Here is a 12,174-nt window from a genome sequence, read left to right on the forward strand (position 1 = left end):
TACCAGTATTAATTGTAAATATACTGTACTTGGGAGTAACTAACCGATGAGAGATCAATACGCAATCGCCCGATGTTAATCGAACGCACCCTTCAGTATCTGGGTTTTGCTGCGGTCGCAGCACCAACCATGAATCTTGACGTCACGTCCAAACAGATATCTAAATGTTAACGCGACGTCAGGTTTTTGTGTTGAAGTTGAGACCAGAGCTAAAATCATATATTTAAGATACCCAAAACCACTCAAGGAGCCTTGTCACATGTTTCGATATATCGAAAAAACTGAAAAATTGTGCGATATTCCCTAAGACTGTGCTTGCGATTTTAGTTTTTTTATGTTAAGCCGCATGCGTGGTCTATGGGATATCGCAAAAAACTATTTTTTTCGATATATCGAAACTTGTCACAAGAGGCTCTACCAACTTAAACGATATATCGCGATATCACAAACTTCTCTTGAAAGTCTTCGAATAAAAAAGGTTTGAGAAAATTGAGAAAACTAAAGAAATTTTAGAGAGGAATTTTGCAATATGACGATACATCGTTTACTATTGTAGAGCCCCAGGATAGACTAAGCATAGCAGCTTATAGAGAAAATTATGTCCTGCAGCTCTACCCTGCATCTATGGGGCTACCACAACATAACGATTCCAAATTTAAATTGGCATATACATAATATGCAAAGACGTAAGAATAGCACTGTTTAGTACATCTATATACACGTGCATACACAAGCACCATGCACTTACGTTTTTACAGATAGTGTGAAAACGGTGCATGCGGTGGAGGTTAGGTCACTCCGTCACCCTGTATGTCTCTAATACTAACAAGGAATTAATAAAAAAAATTATTTTGAATTGATTGTCCTGAATGGTTTTTGCTGATTCTTCTAGAAAACTAAATTACGAACATAATAATAACAGTAATTTAGTACAAGTAGCGGTTACAATTGTCAATCGAAAAAAATGGCCGTACAAGAATTTTCAAATACCAGTTTGACACGGCAATGTTTAGTATACATGATTATAATACTGTGCATTTGAAATGAGATTTTTTTCATAGCTTTACTTCAAGAAGTTTCGTCATTATTAATTAATAAAGTTGGGCTGCCGGTAGTGCCTCATACTTCCCCACATACATACGTATTAACCAATGCTTTTCTTACGTCCCTGTGCTTTTGATCGCGATACTTCGGTACAGCCCAATATCACTCGATGCAGCTCTTTGATTGGTCAGTTATTCTGAACTAAGTATTCCATCGAATATCACTGGAACTAACCAATTAGAGCGCTATTTTCGAGATTTATAGAATAGTATCAGGCTGTATCGAAATATCGCGATCAGATCCCCCAACAGGGGATCAATCGGTGAATTCGATAAATCGGAAAGTGTATTGTTCTTGTTACGTCATTTACTTTTTAAATATGGGATAAAAGGTTAAGTTGACGCCACGTTACTTTGACTTATCTCGTCGAAGTCAACGATTATCGGATTCCCCGATTGAACTACTGAGTTTCTGAGTGTATTGTGACCGGTCACCGGTCGCGATCAACTCTCAAAAAGCCATTAATATCGATTCTTGGCGAGCGCGCTACAATTTACTTAACTAGTGGAGCCCGTAAGGTAAGACGCATACCTACACCGAATGCCCTCAAACTAGTAGGAAATAGATCGCACACTTTAACATTTTTTTTTTCTGTTACGTGTCTTAACAATCAAATCAAGTTTAAATTCAGCCCGAGTTTTAAGATAATGCATGCCTAGTGGTAAGATACTTTGGAACAAATATTTAATATTACACCCGAATGGCCCCAGTCGAATCCTTTTGCCGGTGTCGAAGTATTTTTTGCACGTCTACACACCCTTTTCACAGCAACGATGGGACATGTGACGTTAAATCACCAAATTTAAGATTTTGCTTTTTATGAAACGTCGTAAATATAATATTTGACCCGATGCCAATTATATTTACGACATGGCTCAAGTTACACGCTCAGCCCTGACACTAGTTTTATACTAAATCTACCACTGTGAACGCAGCCTACGGCTTTCTGATAGAAATAACAATGTAGATTATTAGGATTGGCACTCAAGAGGATGAAAGAGGGCAAGGCATTATTCTGTATATCTGTATCTGCGTTTGCTCTCTTGCTTATAACATGCGTTAATACTTTACATTTAATGCATCTAAAAAAGTTACAACTTACAAATGCTTAACAACAACAACAACAATTCTTTGTTTAAATAGGTTTTTTTCATCTTAACAGCACAGGCTGTAAGTAGAGAATTTTATTATTTTATTATAATAGTTAAAGTACTCTTTATGTTAAGATATCTAATGTTTACCGTAGTTAATATGAGGCAACCTTAATTGTGCAACATCAGTAACATTGTACTGATGTAAATAGAAGATTTAGTTTATGAGATTTGAAATCTCGCGCTTTAGGATATTCTTTTACCTATAAGGGCCAATCATAAGCGTGCGCGCGTCTATTAATACACCAATAGACTCTGTTTATACTTACCTTTGTCCAGCAGCTTGCTGCTGCCACGGTTATCGTTATTCAGCCTCAAACGCCCTTTTCGGTAAGTCGCTTTGCGCTCGTGTTATAATTTTCACGTGTATCGTTTTATGTAAGATTATTATAACGAAAACGATTCACAATTTAGATTGACACGTAATTTCTCAGTTTGACTTAAAATATTAGTCTGCCTTTTTTTTATCTTGCATGTAAGCAAGTATTATGACTTGTTTAATCAGAATTAAATAGAAAGATTATTTTATAATAAACGGCTAAAGTGTTTAAAAGTGTGTTGTGCATTATTACAGTGTCCTTTAATTACATCCTTTATCACGCTCCCCCAAATTCTGCGTGCGATACAAAAAATATATACAGTCCACTAACTTACTGAGTTCGATTTCGAACATTAATAATTATTAGAAATAGACGTTAGGTGAATATTAACGTTATAAAGTCTGTTGAAAAGAGTATGACGGAGTAATTTTTCTCTGACCCTACAGTATTAAGCGCCGAAGCGCGTCATCAAGGTGAAATCTAATTTTCTTTACAAGAAGCTAATAAAGATCTGGGTCTGTGTGTTTTATGTTCTACATGAGAGTAATTGGATACAAGATGTAGCGCCAAGGAGAGAAAAGAAGACTAGAGAGTTGCGAGAACACATGTATCGAGAGTTACGGCGTACGAAAACATACACACATGTTCTTAGTAAATAAGGATTTGTAGTACCTCACCACATTTGTATATATACTTGTAATCGCCGCACCGCAAACATGTACCGAATGTATCATCGCCTATTGTTGTAAGCAGCGCCATGTTTGAGTGTATGTGTATGAGCAAGAGTATATGTGTATGAGCAGGAGTAGCTAGTATGACTGTCGACACACCTATGTACGTAAATATAGTGCGATAACGCGCAAGGCTGCACGAATTGGTGGGCCTAGCGAGTCACTTCTGTAGTAGCATCCATGCAAACCAGAGCTCCTGAGTTTTTCGCGATGTCGGTAGTTGAGAGAGAGAGAGAGAAAATCGAGAGAGAAAGAAGAAAGAACAAGGAGAGCCAACGATCACAATAAGCCAGTACCCAACCTTGCGCCCGACGACCGAGGTACCATCATCGCCGTCATCAGTTGTCAACTGCGAAGTCAAAGTCACCAGCCAAATCAGTCGCTGAAGAAGAGAGTGAGATGGTAAACCCCGAGGTAAAGTAGCATATAGTGTTGTCACGAGAAGTAGTGCGTGAGAGCGTGTGTGTTTGTGTATCGGCCGCGTGTAGCCAGGGCGAGCTGTGGGAGCTGGCCCCTGGGATTGGGCATCGAAGAGATCGTTAGAGTGAGAGCGGGTGAGAGAGAAGCGTGATTGTCGAAATTTGTGCCGTGGCGTAGCGCCGGATCGTGACGAGATTTTCTGGGCCTAGATACTTACGTAATTGTAGTAACGAATAAAGTGAACTTACTAATCTGAGAAATCCGCCTTTTGTGTCGTTATTTGCAGGCTATTGCCAGACAGCGTTTCCTTTCAGGTCGTGGGACTTTTTTCTTTCTAGGAGGCCGTAGTGGCACATATTTCCACATTTTTACAATTATTTACTTTATTTGGTAACTGTATTTCCCGAAAACAGTAAATACATTAGTTGTTTTTTTACTTGATGTTAAGTAAGAGCAAAAGGAGTTCAACACAATGACTCTTCTGACAAATAAAAACTGTTCCTAAATTTTTGATTTTGAAGTGAAATAAGATTAATAAAAAAGTTTCTGAAACATCCTTTTAAATTTTTTATGCATATAATTTTCTGACCTTTCTGAAATCGTTTTTGTGTAATTGAAAAAAAAAAGAAAAAAAAACTTTAACGGGAATTTCAAAGTTCTTCAACTTGGAAAGGCTTGTATTTATAAGGATGAATATTTAAACTTTTTCTATAATAAAGACTTTCTTTTTTTTTTGTTTTTCGATTTTTTGTTTTGTAGCTAACAATACCAACTTACCCAGAGTCATCAAAATATGTGATAATTCTGCTCCTAGCATAGTACCATTTTCTTGCTTGTCGTATAACTTTAGACATTCAATAAAATCTTCATAAACACCTTGTTCTTTATCTTTCTTTGCATCACTAAATAAAGGCAAAAATTCTTCAAGTGTCATTGTTTTCTCTCCTCTTTTCTTGGTGCCACCCCATTTGTCAATAGATGCATTAGTGGGATTCAAATTTAAAGCTCGAAAAACATTTCCAAGGTCAACACAGTCAATTATGTTTGTGCCATCAGCATCATAGATAGAGAAAGCAAACTCAGCTTCTAAAACATAAAGATATGTACTTGGATCATTAAGTTATTATGTACGCAAAACATTTTTGCTATTTACTAAATTAAATTAATTCGTTCTGGATAAAGCTGCAGAAGTTAAATGAAATAACTCAAGATTCATAACTTCACTAAAATTAAGTAACTGTTTGAACAGATTGTAAGAATTTGCAATAAAACTACAGAAAGTATATTAATTAATTTTGAAAGTCACAGAGCATGCCCCCAGTAATCTTGCTGCTGTGGTGTAGAAAGACTGGATAATAAGTTTTAGAATCGTATAAGAACTGTTGTTGTTGTAAAAAGCAAGCACTTGCATGCAGTAAAATTTCTGATCTCTGTGAAAAAAGAGTTTGTTTTAAAGGTTTCAGAAATTCTTAATCAGTAGTATGCTTTAAAAATTAATACAGCTTGAGCAGCAGAATTTGTCTGAGTAAAAAATGATATGGAGACTTCTGAAATTAGGTATTTTAACCCTAAGTCAGAATGTATTTTTCAGGCAACTAATTTTCATGTATGATTCTAAATAATGTTCAAAAATATAGGCCTACGACCAGGTGTAAGAAAACGTGAGGATTGTCGAAAACCATAAGCAGTTTTGGTAGCTATGGATAATAGAGGGGGATGGCGTAATAAAAGGGCCAGTAGAGGAGAAAAGGGAGCTTTTATATCGTTGAGGAGCTCAGCATGGTCAAGCGATTTTTTCGTTTCCTGGTAGAAATAGTCACCGATAGCGTCATAAGGTGCCTCATGGACAATTAGGTTGGAGTCAATCCGCTGTGTACTGACTAGTAACTGAGAGTACTGAGAGTAAAGGAAATTGCGTTTAAAAAATACGTTATATAGTTTGATATTAAGGTGTTAGAGGTGTCAGTGATGTGTGTATATGAATACATTTTTTTATATTTTGTGTGAGTATACGTATGTAAACATTATTATGGTACTTTTGTAATCTTTTGGTTTACACGGAGAAAGACATTTGTGCACTGTAGCAATATTTCCACAACTAATACAGTTCAAATATTTAACGTGTACGTAATTTTTCTTGGTTAAACAGGTAATTCGTGATCACTTACTAAAAATACCTACTAGAAGATATTTTTACAGCGTAATATAAATTTTCAGAATTTCAGATAAAAAATGGCTTTGTGGGCCAAAAATAGCACAAATACTATTGTTGAGTACACTATATATTAAGTTGGACTCGAAATTTGTAATTAGCGTCCAAAAGTGATAATAAGAAAATATTTTATACCGTTATTTCCGTTCAACATTTTGGCCAAAAATGTTGTTTTGGTAAATAGCTGGCCTACATACTGCAGTAAAGTATACAAAATCTGAATTTTGGCTCGGAATTCTTGATAATTTTGTGGATAAAAAGTTGCTGAGGAGAGTTTAAATATTCACACCTTCCCGAATTTTGCATGTAAAACAAGTGTTAATAATGATAAATGTTCCTGGAGGTCTTAGGTACAGAAAATAACAACCATTGGGCTTGTCACGTAACTGTCAATAGAAGCAATGCATGTTTTGCAAGATAAATTATAAGATTCACACAAAAATTAATTTAAGGCAAGGTAAATACTTATACGCATATAAGAAGAGAAGCGATAAATCAAACATTTACATACATTTGTATGTTAAAACACGTAATAATAATGTATCCAAACTCTTACTAACACAAAGTATATAAGTATGTTATTACATACACACAGATTCTATTACGTATACAAATGCATAAAGGAACATAGTTATAGTTACTCTTATTAATGTACGTATGGTATATATTTGATGTGCAAACTTAAGGTCAGTACAATATAATGTAAGAAAATATATCATTATAGGTAAGCATCTATACATACAGAGATACTTATGTGTTTACTTAAGTGTGTGTGTTTTTCAACTTTACAGACTACTGAACGTACCTACCTACCACTAGGATACCTAACATTACCTCAAAAATCTCCAAAACCCCATAACTCAAGCCTTTCAAACCAAAAGCATTACCAATCAAAATCCATTGGCTAGTGGGGAGTATTGGGTTACCGGAGTTTGACTAAGTGGATTCGAATATATCAATCGCCTAAGTACAGACAGTGGTTATCTGATTAAAGAGCTCTGTATTGTTAAATTGTCGGTTTAAGAGGCTCTAGTGATTGGTTCGAAGGGTTTAAGTTTATTTTAATCAATTTTGATTATCCTGGTCAACAGGAATTCCACTTCAGCTATTTTCAAAGATAACATTTTTTCATTACGATGTTAAAGATCATAATAATTTAGTAAGTGTACAAGTAATCGTTGGGTCATTGGTAAACGATACCTTCTCGCTTTTGAAGTACATACCTGTCTTGGGTTCAGAAGTTAATTGCGCAAATTTTTTATTCATTTTAGGTATCCTAGTAGTAGTTGGGTTTTTTCAGTAGTCAGTAAATTAAAAAAAAAAATGTTTAAAATACTTTAAAGTATAAAGATTTTAATTCACAATGCTTTTAGCTTTAAACGCTTGCGTTGCGGGTTTGGGAACTTTAGTAATTACGTTAGAAAACCAAGGGGTAGTTGAATACATTAAGTAGTCTGTACAGCTGGAAAACGCATATTTTAAGTATTATCAAGTTGAAAGATTTCAATTCATACGGCTTTTGGCTTAAAATGCTTACATTACGGTGATGTATGGATATTTAAAGTTATGTTAGGTTTCTTAGTAATCGTAAGGCTCGTTCAGTAGTCTATAAAATTGAAAAACATATGTCTGAGATAGTGTTAAGTTCAAAAATCTCAGTTCGTAAGGCTTTTGTTTAAAAGATATGTACAGATTTTGAAGGTTGGGTTATGGTTTGGTAGTGGTTGTTGACTAAGCGTGATCAAGATCCGTTACTCCCTATGAAAAGGCCTGGAGGCCCTGAAAAAATCAGTTAATTTTTGTTTTTACCCACGAACGGTCAACTGACTGAATAGTTAGAGTCCGCCTCTACAATTACTTACTCTTACACTAGTGCAATATATTTTTAACCGAACGTGACTAGCCTCGATTCACACTGGTTCACCATGTACTTTAATTTAGTTCTAAAATAGAAGTAAGTGTTAAAAAATGAAATTGAAATTTTTATTTCTTTTTCCCGGTTTCTTTTCTCCTTTTTGGCGTGGGCATAAAGTCAAACGCGAACACCATTACTTGTCACTCTAGTAGTACCTGTAGAATACCGGGTAATAACGAAGCAAATGCGAACACGATTACTTTTTACTGTAGTGGTGCCTAAGGAATACCAGTGTTTAATAATCTTCTAAATTATGCGTAGAAACAAGAATGAATACCATTACTCATAATTGTATTCGTAAATTTTAGTCGGATCACGAGTTAAAATATTATCGACTCCCCCACGTAACCCATAAAAACAATACCTTTGCTCGTAACAATACTGGTAGTATCTAGGTCACGAACAGTCACTCATTCGACACGCCACTTCAGGTGACTTCAACAAACCTTAGGCGCACCGTGATTGAGTGCATCAGGATACTGCAAAACAACTGTGACCTCCTTTGCAAGTACTCCAATTTGTTTTATTTAACTACCCTCTAACCCCTCATCCCACCTACACACCCAGAGGGAGTCCTGAATCATAGCGCTCGAGCTTTAAATGAAAAAAAAAAATAAAGCAAGAAATGAAAAAAAAAAAAAAAAATAAAACAAGAAATAAAGAAAAAAAAAATAAAAAAAATAAAAACAAAAACAACAACAAACCAGGGGGGATAAATGGGTCATGGGATCCAGGGTAAGAACGATGTTCTTTGAACATGACGAGTATAAAAACACAATTTCTCAGGTAACAAGGGGGTCGCCAGACCCATTGAAAGAACGAAGCTCTATAAACGTTAATACTGCATTCATGTAGTTCACTAAACAAAAACTTGAAAAACGAATAAAAAAAAAAAATAAAAAAAATAGTTCAGTACTCACGATGGTTGAACTTCGTGAGAACGTCGTGCATAAATACAGTACTCACGAAGTTCAACCATCGTGAGTACTGAACCATTTTTTTTATTTTTTTTTTTTTATTCGTTTTTCAAGTTTTTGTTTAGTGAACTACATGAATGCAGTATTAACGTTTATAGAGCTTCGTTCTTTCAATGGGTCTGGCGACCCCCTTGTTACCTGAGAAATTGTGTTTTTATACTCGTCATGTTCAAAGAACTTCGTTCTTACCGTGGGTCCCATGACCCATTTATCCCTCCTGGTTTGTTGTTGTTTTTTTTTTATTTTTTTTATTTTTTTTTTCTTTATTTCTTGTTTTTTTTTTTTTTTTTTTTCATTTCTTGCTTTATTTTTTTTCATATTTCATTTTATTACATTTTTTTCATTTTTTTGTATTTCCTTTATTTAATTTCTTTCTTATTTTCATATTTAATCTTTTTTTTTTCATTCCCTTTTTTTTCATATATCATTCTTTTTTTTTCATATTTAATTTCATTACTTTTTTTCATTCTTTTGTACTTCCTTTATTTCTTTTTTTTATATTTTTCTATTTATATTCATTCTTTTGTATTTTCTTTATTTCATTTCTTTTTTCATATTTCATTTAATTATTTTTCAATATATTATTTTATTTGTTCAAATTTCATTTAATTTCATTATTAATTTTCTTCATATTTCATTTTTTCATATTTCGTTTTTTTTTTTTCATATTTAATTTCATTACTTTTTTTCATTTATAACAGTAATTATTAGCATTACTGTAATGCCAAAAGAACCTCAGGTTTAATGAAAATACAAATATTTAATGCGTAATAACGCGCCTTATTATATTTGATCTACATAACTATATTTATGCTAATTAAATTTTTTTTTTTTTTTTTTTTTTTTTTTTTTTTTTTTTTAGATGTATTATTTAAAAAACAAATACACAATTTATAAAACAAATTCATAATTGAATGTATTATCAGTGAATACATTTAAAAATGGAATGTTATAGTTACGAATCACACGATAAGTACAAGAAACCGACTTCTATAATCGGCAGCGCTCGTAGCAGAGTGGGTAAGGTACAGGACTTACATTCAGAAGGTCGAGGGTTCAAATCTCTTTATTGGAAAATGTTTTTTTTTTTTTTTTTTTTTTTTTTTTAGAATTGTAAAAGAAAAAAAATTCAAAGTCAAAGAAAAATTAGTGTGGGGAAATAAAATTAAAATTTGTTAAAAAATTAATTGCTTGGGAGTGTGAGGGGGAATGGTGGGTAAAGGTGTGGTGCAGAAGAGTAACACGGCACGGTTGACAGATATACATATATAGTGAGGAGAGGGGAAGTGTGTAGAGAACACTTGGTGAGGGGGAACGGGGTGAGGGGAAAAACTTGAGAGGAAGAGATTTCTGATTAAAAAAAAAAAAAATCTGTCGGTTTTAAAATTCCAGCCCCCCGAGTAACGCGACATAAAGAACTTCATTCTAATAAATTGTCATATTGACGTAACAACAGAAACAAGTGCTTAACCTAAATAGTAAAAAAATAAAACGACACCTCTGAATGCTATAAATAAAAGACAGTTGATCCCTGTAATCAACGTACATTGTGACTGTTAAGTCAGAAACGGCATAAAAGTCAATTTTGTATTAAAGTCCAAGCTTCCGCTTAATAGCCCAGGAACGTGACAAAGATGGACTCAAAGTTAAATTACTGATAAAAAAAAGGTGGATAATTGTAAGGAGGTAAGCTTGCTACTTAGCCATCAGTATAAATACTCACGGAACGTAGCTGGCCATTTATTAGATAATGGTAACTTAGTTCTCTGTTAAAATATCTATAGTCGTCTCATTGCCGGTATTTTACTACCAACGCACGACATACAGTTTTAAACGTAAGGTTGGTTAACTAAGAGCAAGCTGCTAGGCCGTCGGCATTTACACCAACCAGCACACAACGTAGCGGAACTCAATTTTTTTTAATTATGGCTTGTTTCCTATCCATCGGCATTTACAGCAACAACCACCCAACTTAGCGTGCCTTAAAAAAGGCTTAATGCCTCACCATCGGTACTTACACCAACCAGGACACAAATTAGCGTTATTAAGTTGAAATAAAAAGTAGTTGCCTGGCCATCCGCGCTTAAAATAACTGGCACACAACATAGCGTTACTTGATAAAAGCAAGTGGCCTGGCCATCTGCAAATACACCAACTGGCACACAACGTAGAATTACTTAAAAAAATATTTGCAAACAATTTTAAAATATTCACAAAACTATTTTATATTGTGTTTATAAAATTTATTTACTGGTTAAAATTTAAACATTAAGTAAATAGCAGTAAACAGGCAGCTTTTTTTGTCGTAAAAAGAATGTTCACAATTTCTTAGGAGTTTGAGAATACACAAATTATGTTAAAATCCTTAAAAGTTATTTTAGTATTATAAAATTATAGAATTGCCTTGTATCAAAGTAACAATATCAATTTAATTTGTTTTTTCAAAAAAATTTTGACTACATATATATAAATATATATTTTTAATAAAACATAAATGAAAGAAATGAGGACAAAATGATACATTGAATAAAAAAAAAAAAAATGTATCTACCATGAAGTAAATTTGAACCCTTAAGTGCAAAACAATCTATAAAGGGCCATAGCCCTAACCATCTTAGCTATCTGAAGGACGAAAGGTGACTGTTTCGAAGTATATCCTCCGGAACTTGTCCTACAGTTTACAGCAGTTAGGATGTGTGAAATTAATAAATTAGTGGTTAATTTTTTGAAAACATAAATGGATTTGGGAATTTAAAGAGTTCGGGAAAGCTAAAAAATAATGTATTGAAATCAAAATTCTGTATATATAATTAATGAGCATTTAGTTCCACGATTTAATTAAATAAGATTCATAGATAACATTGAAGCCAGAGCGAGAGCAAGTCAGTTAAATGTATACATAGTACTCGGTTGCACAGTCAAAAGACTCTTGAAAAATAAAAACTCGTATCGTCGTTTGCTTTGGCTGTGCGTTCAGATATATACAGCTATATAGCCGACATTTCTACTCCTCTTCTCGTAGGCGCACATTCCGTATACCCCTTTCACGCGTCTCCAAAATGTGCGCCTATATGGACATTTCCACGCGATTCCACTCTTCTCATACCTCTACCACGCTTCGCGAATAAAAAAAAAAAATGTGCACGTGGTTCGGCCACTTGGCCGCGGCGGGGCGCTCGAACCACTGGTAAAAAGTAAGCACACTCCATAGCATGGCAGTCAGCAATCTTCCTACAAATCTCTGGCCTCACATGATAACAGCTTGTTGCCTGACCATTCATGCTTACACCAACCAGAATGCTTTTGAGCGTAACTTCATAAAAGCTAGTTGCTAGGCCATCAGC

At 34.2% G+C, this 12,174-nt stretch overlaps 1 protein-coding gene across 1 annotated transcript in view; it reads right to left on the minus strand.

The window, feature by feature from the left end:
• The window catches only part of LOC106643123 (Myosin light chain alkali), a 148,677-nt gene that overhangs the window by 75,518 nt on the left and 60,985 nt on the right, over positions 1-12,174 (minus strand). The window contains exon 3 of the mRNA XM_014358124.2: positions 4,504-4,812. Within this exon, the coding sequence (XP_014213610.2) occupies positions 4,504-4,812 (309 nt within the window). The remainder of the gene's footprint in view (positions 1-4,503; positions 4,813-12,174) is intronic.

The sequence above is a fragment of the Copidosoma floridanum genome, unplaced genomic scaffold (assembly GCF_036245765.1).
Source record: "Copidosoma floridanum isolate Cflo_tuat_1 unplaced genomic scaffold, Cflo_Japanese_pri ptg000004l, whole genome shotgun sequence".
Taxonomy (NCBI): domain Eukaryota; kingdom Metazoa; phylum Arthropoda; class Insecta; order Hymenoptera; family Encyrtidae; genus Copidosoma; species Copidosoma floridanum.